Source organism: Corvus hawaiiensis, chromosome 21, assembly GCF_020740725.1.
Source record: "Corvus hawaiiensis isolate bCorHaw1 chromosome 21, bCorHaw1.pri.cur, whole genome shotgun sequence".
In the NCBI taxonomy this organism is placed as follows: domain Eukaryota; kingdom Metazoa; phylum Chordata; class Aves; order Passeriformes; family Corvidae; genus Corvus; species Corvus hawaiiensis.
The window spans coordinates 1564288-1587924 of NC_063233.1; the positions used below are offsets into that span (position 1 = coordinate 1564288).

A 23637-nucleotide genomic window follows, 5' to 3' on the forward strand; every position below is an offset into this window, starting at 1 on the left:
CAAGTTCTTACTCACAAAATGTAATCTCTTAATGCTGTTTTTGCCTACTCCTGTTTGTGCTGTCAGTTCCCTTGGGGGGCAGCTGACCTGTGTGTAACTAAGCCAGTGTGGGTTTGGGCGCTCTGGTCCAACCAACATGAGCTGAACTGCAGAAATCTTCCCTGCTCAAGTGTGTGACTCAGTCCCTGTTGTTGTGCCCTGCCTGAACCAGCTGCTTTGCTTGGGCTGTTCCCACATACACTCCTCTGTGCTGCCGAGGCGGGAATGTGTCATTTTAGGTGGTCATTCATTTTGGCTCATGTTAATCATGAGCTCACATTATTTTTATTTATGGCTACTTAATTCTGATGGTGGCACCCAGCGGGCAGCAGTTGCAGCTTGTTTAGGGATACCAGCTCTGTGACAGAGGTGAGGCTGAGGAATCACTCCAGCTTCCAGACTCACCAACAGTGGTGCCAAGGAACTGCCCTCAAATATTCCACTGCAAGTGCCCCTCTCCAAACCACAACCAAACTCAGTCTTGCTTTTCTCCTGATCTGCTTTTCTCCCTGTGTTTTACCACTCTTGACAGCTGTTTGTTCTCACCATTCATTTTCTCACACAAAGGGCTTGTTTTAATGAGCTACTGTTGTTCCTAGAGATGTGGCCCTATCCATAGCTAAAAATGCAAAGGATCTTTTGAGTAGTAAAGAGTAAATTTTACTTGTTTGAAAATTATAGGGATGTACTGAGTATTAAAGAATAAATTTTGTAGTGAGGCATGAAATGAGGGTTGAAAGTGAGGAGAAGTGTTAATATGTGCTTCAAAAAAAGTTAGATAAAATGAGAGACTAGATATAATTAAAATATGTGAAGACTGAATAAATTCAAGGGACAGGGAGGTAAGATCCTGTGGGGAAGGACTGTAAAGATGAGGGAAGAGGACTCTGACTCATGAGATACTCCAACTGTTTCGAGCATGGAAGACAAGAAGAGGCCCTGCAGAAGGATCAGATGCTGGAGGCAAAGGAGGGTTTAGGCCCATTAGGGGACAAAAGGAGCAGGTGAGGTACAGAGACTCAAGAGCTTCTGCTTTGCTGCTTTGAAGGCTCATGGAGAGCAGATGCTCAGCCATTTTCATCCCAACAATAAAGGAGCCGCAGAGCAGATTGCATCACGGAAGGGGTCAGAATAGACATCTTAACCACCGATCTGCTGAACCAGACTCCACACAGAAGGGATGGCTGGAGGACTCTGAGCCATCTGTGGCTGTCCTTGTGCTTCTGGAGGCTGAGAGAGGTCCCAAAGGGCTGCTGAAAGACCTGCAGAGAGATCACTGCAGAGAACTCTGATACAATTCAGTTAACAGAGCGAACTGTCAGGCAGTTGTAGCACTGGCTACAAAAGGAATGTTTTAAATTGCTTTTAATGAGGGAGGCAAGGCCGCCTTTGTTATTGCAATGCCCTGTTAGCCTTCTCATTAGCTGAGGCACATATACAGATTCTTCACTTTTTCAGTCAATTGGGAGAGTCTTGAAATCTTTCTTGGTGACTTTCAGAAACTTACAGAAGAGAAGTATCTGGTGGAGGAGCATGTAAATGAGGCAGCTATTGTTATTCATAACACAAAGGAGCCCAAGCTCACTTTGAAGGTGATACTCACATCCCCTCTCATCCGAGATGAAGCAGAGAAGAAAGAAGGAGGTACACAGAGCGTTTTAACTTGGTTTTAAGACTGTTCTAGCTAAATGTCCTGACTGTGCAGCACAGGGTTAATTGGAAAGTAGGCTTTTAATTGTGCATCATGCACTGACTAGACTGGCTATTGCCACCATGGTTACATATTTGTGCCTTAAAAAGACAACAGTCACTTAAATTTCATGTAAATATGCGAGTTTTCCTTTGCAAGCATTATTCCTACAGTGTTAACTTTGACATACAATTAGATCTTAGTTCTCCTTTCTTTCAGACTTGTTATTTAATTCTTGAGCACCTGGCGCTGCACAGTCTTGTTTGCAAATTAAGTCAGTCAAGTGGGATTGGTTCATAGTTTCTTGAAACACTCATAAAAATGTTTCTCTTTATGTAAAAGCCCTCTCCCTCAAAGCTTGCCAGTGTGTCATCCTGGCCCTCAGTTTTTATTGATTGATGATGTGTATGTTTCTGGCTTTAAGAATTTCCTAACTGGGATACAATTGAAGTTACGGTGCTGTGATACAGCACTTTTGCTTCTGAATTGAACATTGTACCTCATGTCCTTAGAGCAAAATAGTTCTAGAAAACTGTCACTTAGTCCTTTCTGTTCCTTCTCCCTCACCGCGGTGTCCAACACAGTTCTGTGCCCGTGCTGCAGGAATGGCGATTGTAGTACTAGTGAGGCTGGAAACAAACTGAGAGCAATAGAGAAGAGCAAATGTAGCCATACTTTGTTGTATTTTTAAAATCCTGACAGTAATTTCTGCTTCTGCTTCCCAAACCTATCCCTAGAAACTTTGCCACTGGATGATGTCAGACCTTTGACCAACTGGCCACTCTCTGTCATGACAACTGAGGCAGCTGGGCCCGTGTGGGCTAGGGAACTCCCTGTCGCTCTCTCCCCATTTCTAGACTTGCCACAAGTCCTTTGCTTCCTCCCTCTCCCACATGGAATACCGATGGGATGAGAAATGTTGGTCAGTTTCTCCTCATTTTGTTGGAGGCGATGGCAGGAAGGATCCCTTTCCAAGTGACATGTAATACTTTGGCAGCAGTCGAATGCAGAAAAATCTTACAGAACAGATGAATGGCAAAGATCTCCTAATTGCACTGGCTGTTTATTCCCAAATTAGCAACAATGCTGTTTCCAAGACCATTAAAAATAAACTGCATATTCCTTTAGTTGTTCAGCCTCCCACAAGATGCTGAGACCAGCCCTGGAGCTGCTACAGCTCATCCATGTTCATGAGAGAGCACAAAGTGCAGGACAAATTCCAATGGTGAAGATTTGTGAGACTCCCACAAGGGGATACGGTTTTACACAAAGGCTTCTGCCCTTGTGCAAGTATTTTCTTGCGAAAATTGATGCTGTTACGCCAGCAAAGTCCAGGAATTTCTGAATTCATCTCAGACTAAAGGAGGATTGGAATTGTTATGCTTTTTCATGCTTAAAATGTAGGTGGTCTATTTTTTTTTTCAGTATCTTAAAATATTTTCAAAGGTCTCTACTATATTTTTAAAATTTAAAATTATTTTACCACCTGTCCTGAAGTGGTTATACACTGTCATTCTGTGCAGCTGCTCAGGACAGGGAATAGGGTCATGGATCTCATTTTAAAGTCCAGGTTCCTTGGCATTGATTCATCACAAAGAACAGAGACATTTATCATACTCCTTTTCAAGGTATATGGAGCATTATGCAGATGTCACTAAGTAAATTGGAAGCAGAAGGATACATTTTTTTGTAATCTTTCCAACCATACTTGGATTAGAATCACTTAGATTCAGACCAAAAATGTTTCATGTCTAGTGTCAAGGGAACATAATTGGAGAAACTGGTGAAAACACCTTGATCTCCAAAGCACTGCCGTATTTTTTCAGTACCACTAAACAATGTCGACCAAATGTAGATACACTTCCTATGCAGTTTTAAAAACCTGACAGTTGACTCCATGCATTCTTTTGACTGAAGGAGCTCAAAGTGCTGCTGACCTTGCCTTTCATCTTCCATGTAAGATAGGCCTGGGCTGCCTGAGCCTGTGGAAAACTGACCAAGGTTTCTGTGGTGGGATTAGCACTAATCTGTTCTCTAACAACCCAGGTCAGGCCAACGGCCCTCGTTACCAGTGCTCCCATTGTTCTGTAGGAATGCTGTGTGTGCCTTCATGCCCTGATGTCAGAATGTATTGAAAAACATTCCTGGATTTCTCTTCAGTCCCCACCTCTTTGGAAAAGTGTTCATGTTTAAGACGTGGTGTTTGTCCTATTTGTTTTTGCTGCTCTTTAGCAAAAATAAATAGTGGCCCAGTGTGTGTGTGCATTTTGGTGTTTCTCACAAACAGCTACCCATAAAGCTCTGCTTTCTCATGTTGAGAAGTCAAGCACCTTAATTGCCTGCATTTTGCAACAGTTTCAATTTTAAACTTTTTAAGAAACTGAATTTTTAGTCACAGCATCAAATATGAATTAGGCTTTCCAGACCAGAACCTTGTATCCTGAAAACCAACCAGTTGTTACTGAGCATACAGTAACACCACATTATGTAACTACAAACAAGCTGGTTCACCAAAGTGGGGCCAAAGTCCCGTTGCTCCTGGAGCAAGACATGGCCAGTGGTGCTCCCAAGGGGCCAAGTGCCTCTGAAGGGGCAGCAAGCCCCAGACTGCCCTCCCCTCTCCGGAGAAGACAAGGCCCCTCTTACGGCTCAAATGAATGGAGTTGGCAGCTCCTGTGTGAAGAGAATGTGTACAGCAGTGGGGAGAGAATTCCTGAGGGATTGGTTCTGCGTTGCATAGTGTGAGCTAACGTCAGGGCTTTAGAATTTACTCTTTACTAAACTCCTTGGATCACTGCCCTTGTTAAAACTACAAGGAAAAAAGGAAAGCTTTGCAATCCCATTTGAAAATTTTGATTTGGTCTCACTTTCCTGACTGGCAGAGCATGAAGAAACATGCCATTCTCCTGAAGGGGTCCGAAGGGAGCCCGTTGCAAGCCGCTCGCCCTCTTCACTGCCTGTTCTCTTCATCTTTCTGTTTAATAGAATCTTGCACCCAAAAGTTGGCAGACTGCAACATCAGGACACTGGGGCTGAACGAGCAATTGGCAAAATTCTCCAAGATATTTGTAAATTAGACCTTGGAAAATGGCCTTAATTCTGTAAGAAAAAGTACGATTCTAAATCAAAACAAATCTTAGGAGGTTTTTGGTTCACCTGAATGACAGGTGACATGTATTCTGTTTGGTTTGTAGTTTAAAGGAAAAATTAATTTACTTTGTCAATGACTGCAACACTCTTTAGCAAAGCCTCATACAACACTGAGCCCCAGTTCACTGCAAAAACTTAATGATTTTGCAGTCAGTCACCTTTGCCATTTTCTAACGTTTTAAAATAAGATTCTGATCATTCATTGACAGTACTTGTTTGATACAATACTTGAGCTTTAAGCAGATGTTTATATTGTCTGCAGTGAAGTCTTGTCAGAGAACTACCCAGATGGATGTTGAGTAATCCTGTGCCACAAATACCACTCCTGAAAACAACGAAACTGCAAAGGAAATTTAGAAGCAAATCTTGTGTTCCAAAGTGACCTTTTGTGCTCAAAGAAAGCCAGAGCTTTGCGACTTTGCAGCTTTCATTTGGAAAACAGACAAGAGGAGTGATTAATCCCAATCCTGGAATGCTGTTGATGAGGGCAATAACAAACAATGCAAATATCTGCTGTGAAGTTCACAGGGGTTAGAAAATAAGCTTATAGCACTTGAGTCAGCAGCTGTCAACTGCAACCATCACCCGTCAGACAAGATACTGGTTCTGTTCAGTTTTACACTTGTGGGTTTTTTTGGCTTTGGGCTCTTTTATTCATCATAACATTAAGTGCTTTTACCAGAGTAACCTTCCCAGGAAATGGCTTAGGAGAGGCAGCCTTAACATTAAAGATGCAATTGCTTATGCAGCCAATCCCATTCAAAGTAACCCACGAAAATGTATTTGGAGATGGCACTAACAAACTGATGGAACTTTTTTCTCCTAACTTGTCCTGGTTTAAAGACATTTTAAATGTCTTGCTGGATTTTGCTCATCTAGCAGAGTCTTCAATTTGGAATGGATTTAGTATTTCATTCAGCTCTGCAAAGGTCTCTAAAGACCTGGAGAATTAACTATTTTGAATAATGAAAAGAGTATATTTCCAAATTACTTATTTTTAAGTCAAGAGTAATTATGTATTCATAGGAAAATTACATATTCAAGGTTTTAGTTGAGCCATGGATTCATTTGGTTATTCCAGTTGTTCTCAACATCACCTAAAACTAGTATCTTTGTAATGTGATTCCCCAGAAGTGTAGAATCTGTCATTTATAAAGAGTTTCCAAAGAATCTGATGTTACAAACTCCTTTGGATTAAAATAAAATAAATACAGAAGAAAGGACTGATAGAAAATTCCCCTTAATTGGATTTGACTGCTGAAAGCAGTTTGTTACAAGCTGGTTGATAAAAAGAGAAAGGGAGGGAAGGCAAAAAAATGTAAACCTGGACAGAACATATCAGTGTCTTGTCTCTCAAATCCATCTTTGAATTTCCTCTGTTGGTTTCAGTTGCTGTTGGGAAGATTTTTACAAGAGGGCACTTCCTCTCGAATACATTAATGACCTGGAAGTTACCAAACCCACTCTTTCATATGCTTTGATTATATGAAAGACTAATCAAACCAAAACATTGTACTAGCATTTCCTGTATATTTCTTTCATTGAATTATACTGGCTAGTACTGTTCATGCAATAATACTTCAAATATATTCAATGTTTTTCTTTGGAATGCTCAACAATTGCATGGATGTAATTTCACTTTCTACCTATTACATTTTTTTTATTACCCCCTGAGATTATCTTCCTCTTGTCCAAAGAAGCTTTGAAATTCTGTGCCACCTTTGTGGAATAAAAGTCATGAAGAAGAAGAGGAAAAAAAGCCCAATACATCCCAACAGAAAAAAAAAGAGAAGTGCTATAGAGCTATTTTCTGCCCTGCAATGTGTTCTACATTTTTAATAAGATCCCAGGTTGTCTGTAGCAGTGGCCATCTTTATTATTACTATTATTTTACAAGGAGTGAATGCCTTTGCTTCTGTTGCACACGTGCACATTTACTACCTTTAATGGCTTGTTTAAATTAAATAACACCGTGCACTTAAATTCTGGGAGTCTTATTATCTCATTGAGATGCTGCCGCTCTTTTTGTATTGTGACAGAAACCCCTTGGTCAAATTGTATCTGTCTCTTTTTATCCCATTTTTACCAGTAGATAATGTTGCGATGAAAGATCCTCCGGACTTATTGGACAGGCAGAAATGCCTGGAGGCCTTGGCGTCTCTGCGGCACGCCAAATGGTTTCAGGTTGGCTCTTTGTTCTTACCTTGTTGTTATTGTAGCCTTGCGAGGTTTAATTTGAGACAGTTTTAATTTTAATGCCTCTTTAATTTCTGACTAGTCCCTCCTAGAGCAAAGGTCTAGAATTCCAAACCCAGTGCTGTACTGTGCAAGGGCAAACATGACAGGGAGACAGTCAGCTGGTCCAGAGTTGTCATGAGGCTACAAAAGCAATCTTGACATTTCACTGCCTTTTTTATGTGTCTCTCTAAATTCAAGTGTACTTTTATATAAGTGTTTTTATTTTGCATGAAGCTGATTAAGTATTAAGTAATAATAATTTTTAAAAAATCTATCCCAGGACTCTGTGCATTTAAAAAGAAAAGCAAAATTGAAGACCAGGCTTTTGCAGGTGTATTGGAATCATTTTGTTTGTTTTAGGCCAGGGCAAATGGACTAAAATCATGTGTAATTGTCCTTCGTATTCTGCGGGATTTGTGCAACAGAGTCCCCACATGGGCACCACTGAAAGGCTGGGTAAGTACAGAAAGAGCTGAAGGCCACAAGGTCATGTGTCAGATCTCCTGAGAATTGTAGCAGTGTCTGGACTGGAGAAAGCAGAGTCTTGTATGAGACTCCTCCTTCTACCCCCGTCCCTTTGCTCCCCATTAACTGCTCCCCGTGTAGGGGAGAGAAGGCAAGTAGTCAAGTCTGTGACACACTGATCCCATGGGAAGGGACACGCTGCTGTGGGCCTCTCGCATCCTGGAGGTTTGGCAATAGACTCCCACTTGTTACCTTCCATCCCTCTTGTTTAGTTTTCCAAAACTACTCTGGTCCCATGACAATGCCACCCCTGCCAGTGGTTGTTCCCCTTTCCTGGGGTAGGTTTGCTCTGCATGCCCGGAGAGGAACACTCTGTAGGGCAGCAGAGGTGGTGTTTTTCTAGCGTGGAACTGAAAACCCTCTGAGAGAACATTCACCTTACTTTATTTTAGAGACCTCTCCTTTTTGACTTTTTGGGCAGACGGTGGAGAGCAGTTGGTCTGCTCCAAAGGCAACTCAGAGCAGGGGACAAAGACGTGCCCTGCACGAGGATGTGGCCTCCTCTGGGGCAGGTCTCTGTCCCTTAGACCTGTAGTGGATTACAAACGAAGTGACCTGATGTGACTGACTGTCCCCTCTGTCCCCCCATATTTAACTGAAGTCACAGTTACCCTTGTGTCTATACTAATCGTAATTTAATGTCTTCTAGCCACTCGAGCTTATATGTGAAAAATCTATAGGTACTTGTAATAGACCTTTGGGCGCTGGGGAAGCGTTGCGACGAGTGATGGAGTGTTTGGCATCTGGAATTCTGCTTCCTGGTAAGGGGCCAGATGAACTCCAGGAACACAAAGAGATGGTCAGCCCACCTTAACATTTAGCTGTTGCTGTAGGATTACATGAGAAATGCCTGCTGTGAACCCTGAACCTGCCGTGGAGTGAAATTAATGGTTTCTTCTGTAAAATTAAAATTAAAAAAAAATACCTTGCATAGTGGTCACTGTGTGAATGATACTGCCACTGCAGGAGAAGTTAATGGGGAATGTTAGAGTTGTTATAAATTAACCCCTACCTCATTAAGGGGTTGCAAGTAAATACACTTAGTGATTATCTGGTTTCTACAGATTCCTTGAAATCTACATACCTGTCCAAATTATATGCTGTTTTCTTCTAAACCTACTGCTTTCAGTTCATGTTATCACCCATGTGCAGTGTTTACCCTGGTTAAGTTCTGTGGCCACTGCAAGGGTCAGTTTGCTTTGTGTGAGGCCTGATTCCCTGCTGGAGAAGGGGTGCTGCTCACTCTGCAGCAGCTGGGCTCAGCTGCTCTGTCAGTCCCTGTTTGCACACTGCTGCTCGTTCCCCTCAGTAATCCCCATTCCTCTCCCTGCCAGGGGGCCCGGGGCTGCACGACCCCTGCGAGCGCGAGCCCACGGACGCTTTGTCTTACATGACAGTTCAGCAAAAAGAAGCCATTACACACAGTGCTCAGGTAGGGAACTCTGTGTGTGCTGCAACAGTGAGGAATTCAGCTCATTAGCACCGTTTATTCTCTACCAGGATGGCAGTCCTGACAGTTCTTGTGGTGTGCTATCCTGGAAAGGTTAAACCAGAGTCCAGGAGAGCAAGAGTTAAACGTGTGTGGAATCTTATCCTTGCAGAGGCAGTGGGATGTCTGTGCACCCACCTCTGCTCCCAGCACAGAGCCTCTGGGTGGGTTCCATGTCAGTGTGCCCTGCACTCTGTGTTACAGAAATTCATGACTTTTATGCTTTTAGACATTAGCATTTTCCAAAGACCAGCTGTAAAAGCTGTCTTCCTGTCTATCAAAACCACAGAAGTAGTTTTGTGTCTAAAGACTTATCAAAAAACTTGGACAACTGAAGTGAAATCCTGCTGTGTTTCTACTGTGCCTTTCAGCACGCGCTCAGATTATCAGCCTTTGGGCAGATCTATAAAGTTTTGGAAATGGATCCCCTCCCATCAAATAAGTCATTTCAGAAATATTCCTGGTCAGTAACTGACAAAGAAGGTAGGTATTATTTGTTCCAAAAGTCACTAATTGGGCAGTAAACTAGGAGTTAATTTAAAATTGGTGAACTTCTGAATTATGTGCTATGAGTGTTAAGTAGAACCTTTTCTTTGTTATATGTGGGGTGATTTTTTAAAAAAATATTTCATCATGAGGAAAAAATCTGGAAGTTCTGTTCTCTAGAAATACCAAGAGAGGAGAGGTAGAACAACCACAATATAGCCGATTATTTTCTTTAACCACAAAGTCCTTTGGCATCTGAAGAGCGAAATGCTCTTACGCTGGAAGGAGAGACTGTAGATTTGCCAAAAAACATATAGTGAGTGTCCACAATAAGAATTACTCTAAAATTCTTCCTAGAAAACAATATATATCTACTGAAAAAAAAATTCCATGTGCATTTTTTTGTAAAAACAACACTGTTGAAGGTCTTGCTTAGACTAACTGTGGAAAACAGCACTGCAGGTTTGCAGTCTTATCCCACAGCTGGTATTGAACACAGAGGTCCTGCCTGGTCTGGTAGAGTGAGCAGTAAACCAGTATTGGCTTTCCTGAAGCAATAAGAAAGCTGTGACTGATGGAGGAGTTCTTTTCACTATAAACAAGCAAGGAACAGTGTGGGGCTAATCAGACTCCTGCTGTGGGATTGTGTTTTTCTAGTGGCATATCTGTATTACAAGGAACTTTACACCCTAGGTACAGGCTCGTCTGCTCTGAAGAGACCGTTTGAAGACAGTGTTGGGGATGATAAAGATCCAAATAAAAAGATGAAGCGTAATCTGAGGAAAAGTAAGTGCAGCACTTCTCCATTCTGTTTTCAAAGATCTATTGTACAGGGGGAGCTGGTTTAAAAGTTTCTCTGTGTTGGTGTGGGTAGAGCATGTGAAAAAGTCTTTGGAACAAAATTGTTGTCTCTATCACCTTGCATTTGGAATGTCAAACACCTCTCTTACTGTGCATCCCCTGACATGCTTTACTAACTAAATGATTTGCATTTTTATATGGGATTACCCATCAAGTTACACCAGAATTGAAGGTGCCTAAGCAGCTGACATATTTTGTTGGTAACATCCCTGTATTGTGGGGTCTTTTTAAAGTACTGCAGTGACTTTGCTGAGTGAAGATTGAACTCTCTTCACTCTTCCCCTTCCTGAGTTAAGTGTTGGTCTCTCAAGACCTCCCACAATGAGAATAAAATGTGTAATCTGCAAAGTGTTAATGTTGCACATATGCACAGACTAGAAGTCTCTTGGCATTGCTGGGATCCAGTCATTCTGGGATCCAGTCATTCTGGGATCCAGTCATTCTGGAGTCCAGTCATTCTGGGGGCTATTTCCACTGTGCTACTTGGATGCCGGTTCTGGATCTGGTTCCCCATTAGCTATAAAACTTATTACTCCCTTTAGAGCAGCCAGGAGGAATACAGCTAGCTGCAACAGAACAGTGTTAATATAAAACCGGGTCATTATAGTTGTTACCCCAAATTAGAATGGCTTATTAAAGACTTAACAGCATTATGGCTCTCCTCACCCTCTTGAGAGGTGAGGGGTGGTTTTGCTCCTTGATACAGACAGAAGGCACTGAAATGCAAACTGTTTCATTTTTCTGTTCATCTTGTTTTGTTCATTTTCCTTCCCCCTCCTTCCCCCACCCCTTCTACTATCTTGTATTAGTACTAGATAGTAAAGCAATAGATCTCATGAATGCTCTGATGAGGCTGAACCAAATCAGGCCAGGGCTTCAGTATAAGCTGCTGTCACAGTCTGGTCCAGTCCATGCCCCAGTCTTCACAATGTCTGTAGATGTTGATGGTACGACTTATGAAGCTTCAGGACCTTCTAAGAAAACAGCCAAGCTCCATGTGGCAGTGAAGGTAAGGCAGCCTGAAGTAATCTGCTAACCCAAGATCTCGGGATGGAGTATGAAATGTGGTTAGAACTAATAATATGCAAGCTCAACATTTTTTTTTTAATTCATTAAGCTGAGCTACTTGCAGTGTGTTCTAAATGCAGCTGGGCATGGTTCAAAGAGCATCACTGGTTTTGTGCTGGTGGGGGAGAAGAACTGCTCAGGGCTCTGCAGGTCAGCTCATGTTGCAGTGGACTGAAGGTGGTGGTCAAATCCTGGATGGGAGGGGTTCAGCTGTGTTCTGTTCTACTCCTTCCTCCTGTTGGTTTGGAAATGGCATGTTGGTGGCTCCTTCTTTCTCCCCCTCCTTCTCTGTGTCCATTCCTGGCTTGTGTGCTCCTGGAAATACGGACTTCTGTCCTCAATGTCTGAAGAGTACCTCTGTGTACTGAGTAAACCATGTAAATGATTTATCCAGTCAAATTTCCAGTAGGACACTGGTATCATTCAGAGACTGGTCAAGGTGCTATTGCTTCCTGTAGGTGCTCTACATGACAGCAGGACAGACTGGAATGCTCAACGTGAGCATCCACCAGATGTGTTGCCTGGGGACATGGCTTAGTGGTGGGCATGGCAGGGCTCGGTTAATGGACAGTTGGACTCAATGATCTTAAAGGTCTTTCCCAACTTAAATGAGTCTATGAAAGAACATCTCTTAATAGAACTGCTCTTCTGATAGGAGCAGACCCATCTGTCATTCTGTGCCTCATTTTGGTTTTGAACAAGAATTTCTTTTTTAGAATCTTCATCTGGCAACTTTCTGCTTTCCTTTGATTTCAGTTTTGAAAATCCCATTGTCCTATGTGCTTTCAAGTTCAAAGTGCCCAGAAGTATCTGAGGGCATGTGTTATTCCTCCAGGAAAAGTAGCTAGTTCTCTGCATGTGTGTCCTTCCAGACCTTCTGCCTCATTCTTTTATTCTGCCTTCCTCCCTGCAGTTTAGAAAACAACAAAAAAAAAGCCCAAAAACCCCACTTGCCCTCAAAAACTGTGACTGCTCTGCCCTTGAACCTCTCTGCGTCAGCCAGATCTGTGCTGGTGCCGACCCAGCTCTGTTTTCTCTAAATTTACACATCAAAACATCCGCGATTCAAGCCAAAAGGAAATGGATGCTGTGGTTGAGACTTGCTTTTTTTCCTTTATTTCCTTTCTCAGCAGATCCAGACCGTGCTTTCCCAGTCTTATAAGAGGGAATAATGTGATGATTTCACTTTCTAATCTGACCTCTTTAAAATGCAGAAGCCCTGAAAATGCAACCAGATGTGTCCCAACTGCATGGGAGCTGAGCCGGGGGTTACCCAGGCAGTTCTCAGCTCGGGGTTGGAACACAGTCATTTTTGCAGACTTTGTTCGTGGCCCTAAATTTTCAGCAGAGCTTCAGGTTCCTTTCAGTTTCCTTTGCCCTATGCATGGTAGCTCTGTGCAGCTGGGTCAGGAAGCTGGTTAAAGGGAGAGGCTGGCCTTGCTCATGGAGATGTTTTTGAAGGAACTGAGCTCCAGAAGTACCATCTTGTACAAGGCTTTAATTCTCACAAGACTGTTAGTCATGTTTGCCCCACAGTCCATCTCTTGATCTGGCCACAGACACAGAGAAGGGGGAAATCATGCATGAAACTATTTCCTTGTAAGGCCATTAAACAGTGTCTTTAATTTCTTATTTTACAAGGAATTTTTGAGATGATGAATGATGCTCATGAGTATCTTTGAGACTAAAATTCAGCTCTGTGTTGATTCCACTTTTGGAAACCCGAAATTATTTTCCCCATTGATATTGTATTCCCCACTAGCAACCATTGAAATGGTATCTCCATTTCAAGTAGGAGAAAACTAATATTCTAAGCAATCTGCCTTTTTTAAGTGTATGGTGGACTGTTGTGTTATGATCAGCCTTGTATTTGTTCCTGTTCTGCTGCCTCTGTCACAGTTCATTTCATGGGGCTTTGTTGTAGGTTTTACAAGCGATGGGGTATCCAACGGGTTTTGATGCAGATGTGGAGTGTGTAAGTTCTGATGAAAAATCAGATACTGAAGGTAAAAATGAAACAACGTCTTCAATCTCAAGCAATAATAATACTGGAAATTCCACAGCCGACACCTCCGCTACCCTAGAGGTGAGGATTGCATTGAAAGTACAAGTGACGGAGAGGTTTGGGGTTTCACTTTTCATTGGGGGTTTTTTTTCTGTTCTACTTGTCAAGATGGTAAAACATAAATTTCTTCAACTGGGAGACTATTTCCAGACAGTGTGTAATCACGGATAACTCAAGCCACATGTGTTTAGTCCACTGAGAAATTTCCAGGGAAAGGGACATGGATTATTTTCAATGGAACTGCCCTGTTTTTATCCATAGCTGAGAAAATTCTATTGCAGGTGATCTGGTGTGCTGAGATCTCAGCTCTACCTTGCTTTCCAAACAGCTACAGATATTTCTACTGAAACACGTGACTCAGGGCATGAGGTTTCTTCAGTCTGAGCTCGGTAGTGCCAGGACATAATTAGATGGAGCAGCAGAGATGTGTGCAGGGCTGGGAAGGCCAGTCTTTTGGTGTGAAAGCCTTCATTTTCAAGGAACTTGACACCATGGCCCCACCTTCAGCTTTGGATTCTCTCAGGGTTGCAATTCCAAGTGCAGCTGGCATCATGTTTAGTTTGTGCGCACACTAGACCAAGCCATGAGGACAGTAGCCCTCACCAACAGAAATAAACAGGTGTGACTTCTGTGACACCATTGTTTGTCCTCCTGCCCTTATTTAGAGACTTCCCCTTTGTGCCAGCACTGCAGGTTATGCTGCAGCCAGGGCAGTGTTACCTGGGATACAGATCTGCAGAGGTTTGTCTGCCTTTTGAAAAGAGAAAGGCTCTCAAGTAACATCCTGCATGTCTCTCTAGGTAAGAACTCAGGGTCCCATACTCACAGCAAGTGGCAAAAACCCAGTGATGGAGCTGAATGAAAAGAGAAGAGGTCTGAAGTATGAGCTCATTTCCGAGACAGGGGGAAGCCACGACAAGCGCTTCGTCATGGAGGTGAGTGGAGCACAGGTGCAACTGGTGAGGGATTACTAATGGTGCAGCAGAGTCGCTGCTGCAGCTCACATTTTTTCTATTTTGCTTTTTGCAATGCACACCCGTGGTGGTGATTTCTCAGGTTTTTATGTATCTCATTGCTGCTGTATGTATCTCATTCAGCTGGGGAAAGGAATAGCCTTTCTACTTTAGGAAAATACAGTGAGAATTAAAACTGGATTCTGACAGCTCCAAACTTCATGACAAGGAAGACTCCAGGGTATGGGCTAAATTCAGTATCCAACAGATATGCTGGTCATCTTTGAGTTGCACTTGTAGTTTCCAGAGTCCCAGTATCTGTGACACATTGGTTCCCAGATCACTGTGGTATCCTTTAGCAGTTTCAAATCCAGAATCAATAGAAATTTGTCACACAAAACACTGAGGATGTTTTTCCCTACTGAAGTTCTTTATGGGTGGCACATCAGCTGAGTGGGTGCAGCATGGTGTTCCCATGGATCAATACTAGGCATAAACTCGTGTCTTCATTTTCAGGTAGAAGTAGATGGGCAGAAGTTCAGAGGTGCAGGCCCAAACAAGAAAGTAGCAAAAGCAAGTGCTGCATTAGCAGCACTTGAAAAACTGTTTTCTGGGCCTAATGCAGCAAATAACAAGAAAAAGAAGATTCTTCCTCAGGTAAGAATTGTCACTTGCTTTTTGGACCGTTATCCAAGCTCTGGGTTGGTTTTTGATACAGAAGGCAGCATTCTAGTAAAGTGAGGTTAACACAGGCCAGTGTTGTCATGAGATGGTTGTTTGGGGGTGAAATCCTGCCCTGGTGCAGTTATGTTGGTTCAGGAGGGTCAGGGAGATGCAAAACCAGTGCTGTAAGTTGAGGAGAGGAAGGTTGTAAGGAAGTGGGAAAGAGAGCAGGGAGGAGCAGCAGACAGAGGGTCAGAAGCCAGTGGTGTTCAGTCATGCCCAAATCCGAGGTAAATAAGGCACAGTCTGAGGGAAGGGACTGCCAGGGCTGAGCACAGGGAACGTGCTGGGCTCTGCAGGCAGTGACAGGGCCAGGGACCCGCTGTGTCCCTGTCACTCACATCCTTTGGCACAGCACTCTCCAGTCTGTGCTCAGCCAGCCTGGCACATCAGGCATGTTTACAGAGCCCTCTCAAAGGGGGTGATTTAATGCAGGTGGCCTTGTATTCCAGCAGCACTTTCACTCTCTGAACTGCTATTTTTTGTCGCTCTGGGCAGACTAAAGGGGTTGTCAATACAGCTGTTTCTGCAGCAGTCCAGGCTGTTCGAGGCAGAGGACGGGGTGCTTTAACACGAGGGGCATTTGTTGGGGCAGCTGCTGCTACTGGATACATAACACCAGGTAAGGCACCACGCTTGTAGTTGATAGTTTTGGTTTTGTCTGCTGGGGTGTTCTTTTTCATGCGTGTTACTCACCTGTGCAAGTGATTTCTTTAACCATCTGAGATGAAGCAGAAGGCTTCATGGGGGTTTAAATAAATCAAAGAGCTGGAAAGCTGGCAGTGTATTCTTTATGAGTGTACAGCTTAAAGCTCTGTGTGCACAGAGCACACAGTTATGGGCATAATGGCTTTCCTGGCTTTATTATTTTATGATTTGTCTTCATAGTTCACTGCCATGGCACAATTCCCAAAACTCTCTTCCTACCTAAGAACCTTCTGGATCATGAGCTGTTCAGCATTAGGAATGCCTTTCCCAAAAATCCTTTGTGAACATGAAGTCAGCAGGCTCAAGAGTCCCTGAGCTCCCAAAAACCTTCTACATTAATTCCACCTGGCAGCATCTATTAGTAGCTTCTGTGGTGGCCAGAAATAAAAGAATTTCTTTTCATACTCTGGCTGATGGGAAGTCATCATCCCCACTGCATTGTTCTGATTAGCAGAAACAGCTTTTGAAGTCCAAAGGCTTCTGGTTCGCATTTCACATTTTCACAAGAAAATGTTAATGAAATGGTCACTTTTTCCATCCTCTTACTTTTCAAAATGCACTTTCTTTGTGACTCTACAGCATGTCTGAGGTGGGTGACATGAGAAAGGAATCCAGACATAGTTTTCACTTGCTAAAACAACCAGAGATTTGTAAGAATGAGATGCTGAAGATGCCTTAGTCAAAGTAAATCCAGTAGTAGCTTCCAAAAAATAACACTTCTAGTCCTCATGCTCCGGTTTTTAGATTACAGCATGAGCTCTAGTTACACCCTCCAGCAGCTCACACGTGCTAATAGCAAAGCCCTGTTGTGTGGGAGCCTTCCTGCCTGGCACCGTTGGCGGCATGTCATCTTCATTGTTCCTGTATGGTCATGTCATTTTAAATATTAAAACCCAGTAATTCATTTTTAATGGCTGTTAACATTGTTTTTGGAACTGTCTGTCTGCCTGAGGAGTCATTTAAGAGACACTTTAACCTGCCAGGGGCATGCTTCTTGCCAGTGTGGAATTATTCCAGAAATAAGTTTGATTTCCCAGTTGCTGTAGTTAAGCTTTTATTTGCTTTGGCGTTCATAGATTATTTCTCTCCATCCCCTATTCTTCTCAGAAATCTCTTGCTTTTTGGAGTGACACCAGTAGTCTCACCAGGAAAAAAACCCTGTAAAGCCTCCATGAACTACTGACATGTAGAAACCGATGCTGCTGTTACCTGTGTTGCTTTTTCTCTCACTTCAGAGTCACACTCTGCTCTCTGGGGAAAAATGATCTGTTTATGTGGAGGTGTTCACATGTCTTCTGTGGAACTTTGTCTGTTAGAAATAGCAGAGATAGCAGAATTCACAGGAGCTTTACCGAGGGGGATGTGGCATCTGCCACAGGCATCCAGCATTCCCCTCTTTTTAAAGGAAATTTAGGAAAATGACTGTTCTCTGCATAGACTGCACTTGTGTTTTAAGAAGAACATAAGCAAATATGGGATGTCTGTGTCACGCCAACTCCATGCTCTGACAGTGCAGACTTGAGGGATTTGGTGGAAAATGCTGAGGAAATGAAATAGGGAATTTTAACTCTTTGATGCTGAGGCTTGAGGAAGTCCCTGGTAGCTTGTTCTTCAGGCCACCGCATAGGAACACTGTAGTGTTTTCAGCAATATTTGTATTTATTGGTGTGAGTTTGTTTTTGCTGTGCTCTTGCTTCAGGCACGGGGTCCGTGCCCATGTGCAGGTGTGCAAACACTGACAGGCAGTGCAGGGAATGACCCCTCTCCCTCCTCTGTTTCCCCTGCAGGCTATGGAGCACCATATGGATACAGCACAGCGGCACCAGCCTACGGTACGTACAGCCCTGTAATTAACACGGTAGAAATTATGCAGAAACTGTTGTGGCAGTCCAAATGTGACAGTCCAAGGAGAAATTCAAAGAGATTTAAGCTCTTAAACCATGACAACAACACCACTTTTATGCCATAACCTTGTGGTTCTTTTTTGGTTGGAGTAGCTTTTTGCCTCTGCTTTGCCTGGTCTGTGGAAGGACTGCTTGTTCTAATTGCCTGTTCCCTTCATACTGGAACCCAGTCAAAGTAGTTCCTTTACTTTTTACAGCCAGTCTGTGCTCCATTCAAAGACTACCGAAGGGCCTATTTCAGCATCTCTGACCCAGATTTAGCTAAATGGCATTACAGTAACATTGGTGAAATGTTTGTCCCCAAGTGTAAGTGACTTGTGGACAAAGCTCCCTTAATGCTGTCAAATCTTTGAAGTCTATGGGCAAATACCCCCACCCCCACAGGCTAAAACACCACTGCTTGGGACTCCAGGATGGGTTTTGGGTAGTTAGTACTGGTAGCAATCAGTCTGTGAGGCAGCCAGGACACAGTCATTTGCCACAATGCTTTTCACTATGAAACATGTTATATTAGGCTGGCAAAGCACTGGTTTCGTGGAGATTGTAAAATGAGCTGATAACCAGAGAGCTGTGATGGAAGGGTTTTTCTTAACTCAGCTTCTCCCTCCCGACTGGCTTGTTTTACACTGGACTAACAATGCATTCCTCTAACCGGCCCTTTTGGTTACTTTGAATGAGGTTTATGTGGCAATGGGAGCAGGGCAGTTTGGAGTCAGTGATATGTCCTGGCACACACAACGTGAGCCCACCAGGATCAGTCCCACCAGCCTCTCCTGTGGCAGGGACTGGTCACAGTCTGCTGCTCAAATGACTGGCATGTTTCAAGGCCTTGAGTTTTTCATATGGGAAACTTTTGCTTTTTAGCATTTGTGGTAAGTCTTTCCTCCCAAATCTGTCTAACTTGGGCAATACCAACTCCCCTGATGTCATTATAAAAGTTAAAAATATTTTGAAATGTTGATTACATGATTTCTCTAGAGGTATGAGCTCTAACAGGGCAAAAATGCTGCTGCTTTATGGAAAATGTTTGCTTTGCCTGACTGGGACCAGCTGGTCCAGTTCTATACTGAAAGGAGAGGTAGAACGGGCCCACAGGCTGTGCTCAGTGTGGAATTCTGCCCTCAGAATTGGAGCAAACCTCTCCAGTTTTACACCTGCTGATCGGCCCCATGCTCTGACAGAAGGGCAGCTGGCAGCAGGGCTGTCCCATGGAGTGTTGTCCTTTGTGGTGCATGGCACAAGGAACAGCAACATGTTTTCTCAGGGAAAAATGAAAGGAAATTTAGTTTGGGGTATGGATTTTTAAAAAAACCCCTTGGTTCTTTCCAAGCAACAGTCTCAGACTGTAACTAGGATTAGTGGTATTTGCATGTCTGTGTTTTTACAAGCAATGACATACTGTGATATGAAGAATCCTTTCCTTGCTGAAGGCAGGAATACAACTGTTACCAAGTTTCCTTAAAGCTTTTCTTGCTTTTTTCATTCATTCCTTCTGTTTCGTGCCTTTTTTTTTTTTTTTTTTCCTCATTGTGCCTATTTTGGGAGCTGGATCTTAAGCACTTAGCTGTGTATATGTGACATATCACTGACTTCAAAGCATTGTGGAATTGGATGCCCCCATTTTTCACATAAAGAGTTTCTGTTCCTAATGTCTTATGATTGTGATGCAAAGTTCTGGGATAATGCTTTTTGGCTGTAAGGTAAACATGTCTCTTTGCCTTTGTAAGCTGTTGCATGTTGGGAAACTTCACTTTGATCATCTGGTGCTCTGGAATACCTGCTGTTGCTGCTTTGTGATTTCTAAATGGATACATAGGTTAAATACTAGAATTTAAATAGGCAAGATTAAAAAACCAAACAAACGTTTAATTGTGCAGAAGTTTGTGAGGCCACAAGAACTCTAAAATAATAATGCAATCAGGAAGATGTCAATCTTTCCAGATTTGCTCCTCCAGCACAGGAGAGGAAGTGCAGAATAAGGAAGCAGATGCAGAATTTACTGTAGGTGCTTGATTTTTGGCTGACCTACCTGGATGCTGATCAAAACTGCTGAACAGTTTCCCTGTGAGTTGTATTTTATGCACAGCAGTGCCTGTCTAGAATATCTGCAATTGCAACTGGCCTGTGAAATTACCTCAACGTAGAACAAGCTAGTAGAGATTAATTAACATAAAGATTATGAAATAGAGCTTCAAGTCCAAATACACACTCTGCTTTTGAGAATATCACTTCCTTTAATTTTATCAAACACCAGGACAAAAATAAAGCAGACTTTAAGCTATAACCATCTGTCTGGAATAGTGCAAAGTGGTGAAGCATTACTGTTTATGGGACTATGCACCCTGACATCACATTGACTGACTGATCTGGAAAAGGTTAATGAGAACACTACTGTAAGCTCTTATCTGACTTTCTTGGATTGCTGAACTTATTTGGAGTCCTCTCCCTTTCTTCTCTCTGTAGGTTTACCCAAGAGAATGGTTCTGTTACCAGTTATGAAATTCCCAACTTACCCTGTTCCCCACTACTCATTCTTTTAGCAAATGGCAGAAGCTAATTCCTATTGATTGAACAACACAGTACAGTACAGAATGTTAGAAGAAAAAAAGCCTTTTTATCCTGTTTTCTTTGAACACATACTTGAGCAAAGTCATTTGTAAAGAAACATCTTTTTCCTACTTCTTGATTTTAACAAAATGCAAATTTAGTTCTCTAAAACTTGAAAAAAATGTTCTGTGAAATGTTACCTCATTTTCAAATAACTTATACCAGCCTTCTGTTATAGGGAAGAACTAGAAGCTTAAATCTTACGTTTTAAATGAAGTATCCGATTATGTAAAATTAAATTTGTGAAGGATGTATAGAATATAAAACACTGATCACAAATAAACTGTTTTGTTGTAACACAAGAGTACTGCCTGTTTCCTAATGCAGTCACACAGACTCAGTTAATGACCTGTATTTGCTGTAGGGTTATTAAATGCAGGGCATAGTTATTTAAAAAACAAAAATAAAAATTAAAAAAAACCCAAACCACACGATAGAAACTTTACAGTTAACATTTAACTTTGTAAATACTATGGTGTGTAATAAACTTAGTAAAATATGGGTTAAAATATTGTTTTATCTTATTTTTTATAGTTAAGCATCAGTACCTGAGTTTCCTTATAGATCAGCATATTGTAACTGTGATTTTAGACACAGTCTTAATTATCCAAGAAGACTTTTCACTCATACACAAAATGCTGAAAAACAAATGAAACAAAGGGAATTAGTCTGTCTCTGTATAAGGCTGCATTCTGTGAAACAAGTATTAAACAGAGGAAGTTCCCACAGAAGGATGCAATTCCAGGGATACACCTTCCACCCGTATTGCCCAGAGAAAGGACAACAATAATGTTACATCAGGTTCTTTAGAGCTCAAAAGCTACACATTTTCCTTTCTTTTCTGTTTTTACAAAAAAAAAAAAGAGCAAAAAAAAGAAAAAAAAAATCCACTTGTTCTTGTGGCCTTCTTCACTTTTAAGATTGTCTGCCCACCCTTGATTTTCCATCCACCATTTCTACAGAAAGCATTTTAGTTGTCAATTGTGTATTAAACCAAAGGTTCTCCTTTCCCCCCTTACATTTATAAGAATCTAAAGCAGCAACAAGGTCCCCATGAAAACTTGCTATTTAATTGTCCCAGTTCTTGTTGAGTGCTGCTGTGAAAAGTGACACACTTCAGCCATAGGCCAGTACTTTTTTAAGAGTTGGTGCTCAAACCCAGAGTCCTCTTTTTGATGACGAGTGTGTGCACCTGTCTGAAATTCCATGACAGGCCCCAGCTCCACGATTGGAGTCTCCATGGATTGTGGACTGCTGTGGGCTCTAATGAGGGATTCCAGTGGTCTTTATTAAGGTATCACCCCACAAATAAGCAGCATTGTTGGTTGCACTCTCTCCTCAGCCCTCACCCATTGCTTTTCCACAGGCTGGCTTTAGTTCCTGCTCTTCCAAAGATTTGCCTTTATCCCCTGTTCTCTAACAGACTCTGCTGCTGAGGCAAGGGGAGCTTTATCTGCGTTGAGGGTGTTTTAAGACTGGTGCTTAAAGCAACATAAAGTTCCTCCTCCCCACAGCCCCCTTAGAGGGAGAGAAATACTAGAAAAGCTGAATAAGGGGTGCCTTATAGAACAAGCTGCTTACCCTGGAATTAACTGCAGCTGTTATTCTTAAGCTAAGTGTTTGTGCTTAGGAATGTGTTTACATTTCCATGGTTCTCCTTCTGCCGTAGCTCTCGCTTCCGTTTGGTGTCGGTGGTACTTTAATAAAACGTAGATGATTGCCCAGGAGGGTGAGCCTGGTGTCACCCATGGAACACAGAGCAGGGGCCAGGGATGGAGCCAAATTGAGAGGTGCTCAGAAATCACTGATCTGTTTTGCTGGCCTATGGATGAAAGGAAGCCATCACGGAGCAGAAAAAGCATGGCTGATCAGAGCCCACTTTTGTTAATCAAATATTCATTAAAGGAATCTTTCTTCCGCACACATTTTTTTTCCCCCTCTTTTGGAGTTCCCCTGATTGGCAACTGTTTGTAGTTTTCTTTTTTTTTCCTGAATCCCCAGCTTTGTAAAATTCCAAACAAAATATTCTGTGAACCAATTGTATTCAATGAACATTTGTAAGCCAAAAACTTGTTCTTATTTCAAAGACAAGAAGGGCGCTATGCTCTTTTCCAACATGATGGCAGTCATTTCAGATGATTTATAGAAGTCATTTTTTATTTTTTGTCATTTGTTGGGAGTTACTAACCACATTGTAAACTTGCCCCCTTGCTGCATATTTTACATTTCTCTGCTTTACTGAAAATATGAATGAGCTGTCAGTTCTTTGTTTAGAAAGTGGTAACCTTGGAAGTGTTAGATGTTTCAATACCTTCAAAGAATTCAAAGTGCCCATTTTACAATGAAAATTCCACTTGCAGCTGAAAGAGCAGAGAAATTTAAATGAAGCTTTAGCTTCAGCCAGTCTCAGAAATTAACGTGAGGTTTTTGCTTCTCTGCTCTTCTCCCACTGTAGGTGGTTTTTTCATTGACAGTCCCTATTGCCAGCCTCTCAGCATCGCACCTTTTATTATTCACTTGGGCCCTCAAGATTTCTTCTCTGACTTCTAGAACCATCAGGTTGTGTGGCTCCAAATGGCATTTTGTACATGTCTTAAAAGCAAGAAAAACGTGGCTCGTTTTGAGGTTTCTCAACTTCAGACATGGAACCTGAGCTTTTTTCCTTTTTTTTTTTTTTAAAGAGTTTTTCTCACTTCTTGAACTTTGCTCCATGTAATGAAAAGCAATACTTAGTCCAAGCCACAGTCCTCTCTTTGGGTACATAGCAATAGATGTGTATATACTCCTGGTTATTTCTTTACACTAGAAGGGGAAGGACTGGTGTGTTGAGGGGGGAAATCCAAACACCAAACCAAGGCACAACCCGGGTCGAGTGCTGCTTCAAGCAGTGAAATCTGCCTTTACTTTCACTATTGAAGTCCTTCAGAATTTTAATACTATGCTGTATTTGCATGTTTCCTATAAAAGTTGCTACAGAGCCGTGCAATGGTCACTCCCGAAGCAGCAGTGCTTTGTACCATTGTGCATGTCAGCAGACATGAAATGTAGCAAAATGGCAGAAGAAAAAAAATAGCATATTTTTTCCAAAATGTAACTGAATGATGTATTCTCTCTCTCTTCCCCACATCACT

The 23637-nt window shown here is 42.2% G+C and overlaps 1 protein-coding gene across 10 annotated transcripts in view; it reads left to right on the top strand.

Moving 5' to 3' along the window:
* The window catches only part of LOC125336690 (spermatid perinuclear RNA binding protein), a 60081-nt gene that overhangs the window by 26713 nt on the left and 9731 nt on the right, over nucleotides 1-23637 (top strand). For 3 of the 10 annotated variants that reach the window (XM_048325609.1, XM_048325607.1, XM_048325608.1), the window contains exons 5-17: nucleotides 1539-1683; nucleotides 6969-7063; nucleotides 7478-7573; nucleotides 8292-8403; nucleotides 8977-9074; nucleotides 9503-9614; nucleotides 10311-10403; nucleotides 11288-11487; nucleotides 13471-13632; nucleotides 14412-14546; nucleotides 15081-15221; nucleotides 15786-15909; nucleotides 17783-19805. In XM_048325609.1, coding sequence (XP_048181566.1) covers nucleotides 1539-1683; nucleotides 6969-7063; nucleotides 7478-7573; nucleotides 8292-8403; nucleotides 8977-9074; nucleotides 9503-9614; nucleotides 10311-10403; nucleotides 11288-11487; nucleotides 13471-13632; nucleotides 14412-14546; nucleotides 15081-15221; nucleotides 15786-15909; nucleotides 17783-17964 — 1695 coding nt within the window. In that variant the 3' untranslated portion in view covers nucleotides 17965-19805. Of the gene's footprint in view, nucleotides 1-1538; nucleotides 1684-6968; nucleotides 7064-7477; nucleotides 7574-8291; nucleotides 8404-8976; nucleotides 9075-9502; nucleotides 9615-10310; nucleotides 10404-11287; nucleotides 11488-13470; nucleotides 13633-14411; nucleotides 14547-15080; nucleotides 15222-15785; nucleotides 15910-17782; nucleotides 19806-20362; nucleotides 20804-22961; nucleotides 23230-23637 lie in introns of those variants that run through there. The other 7 variants (XM_048325614.1, XM_048325615.1, XM_048325610.1 and 4 more) reach the window with 6 other exon arrangements.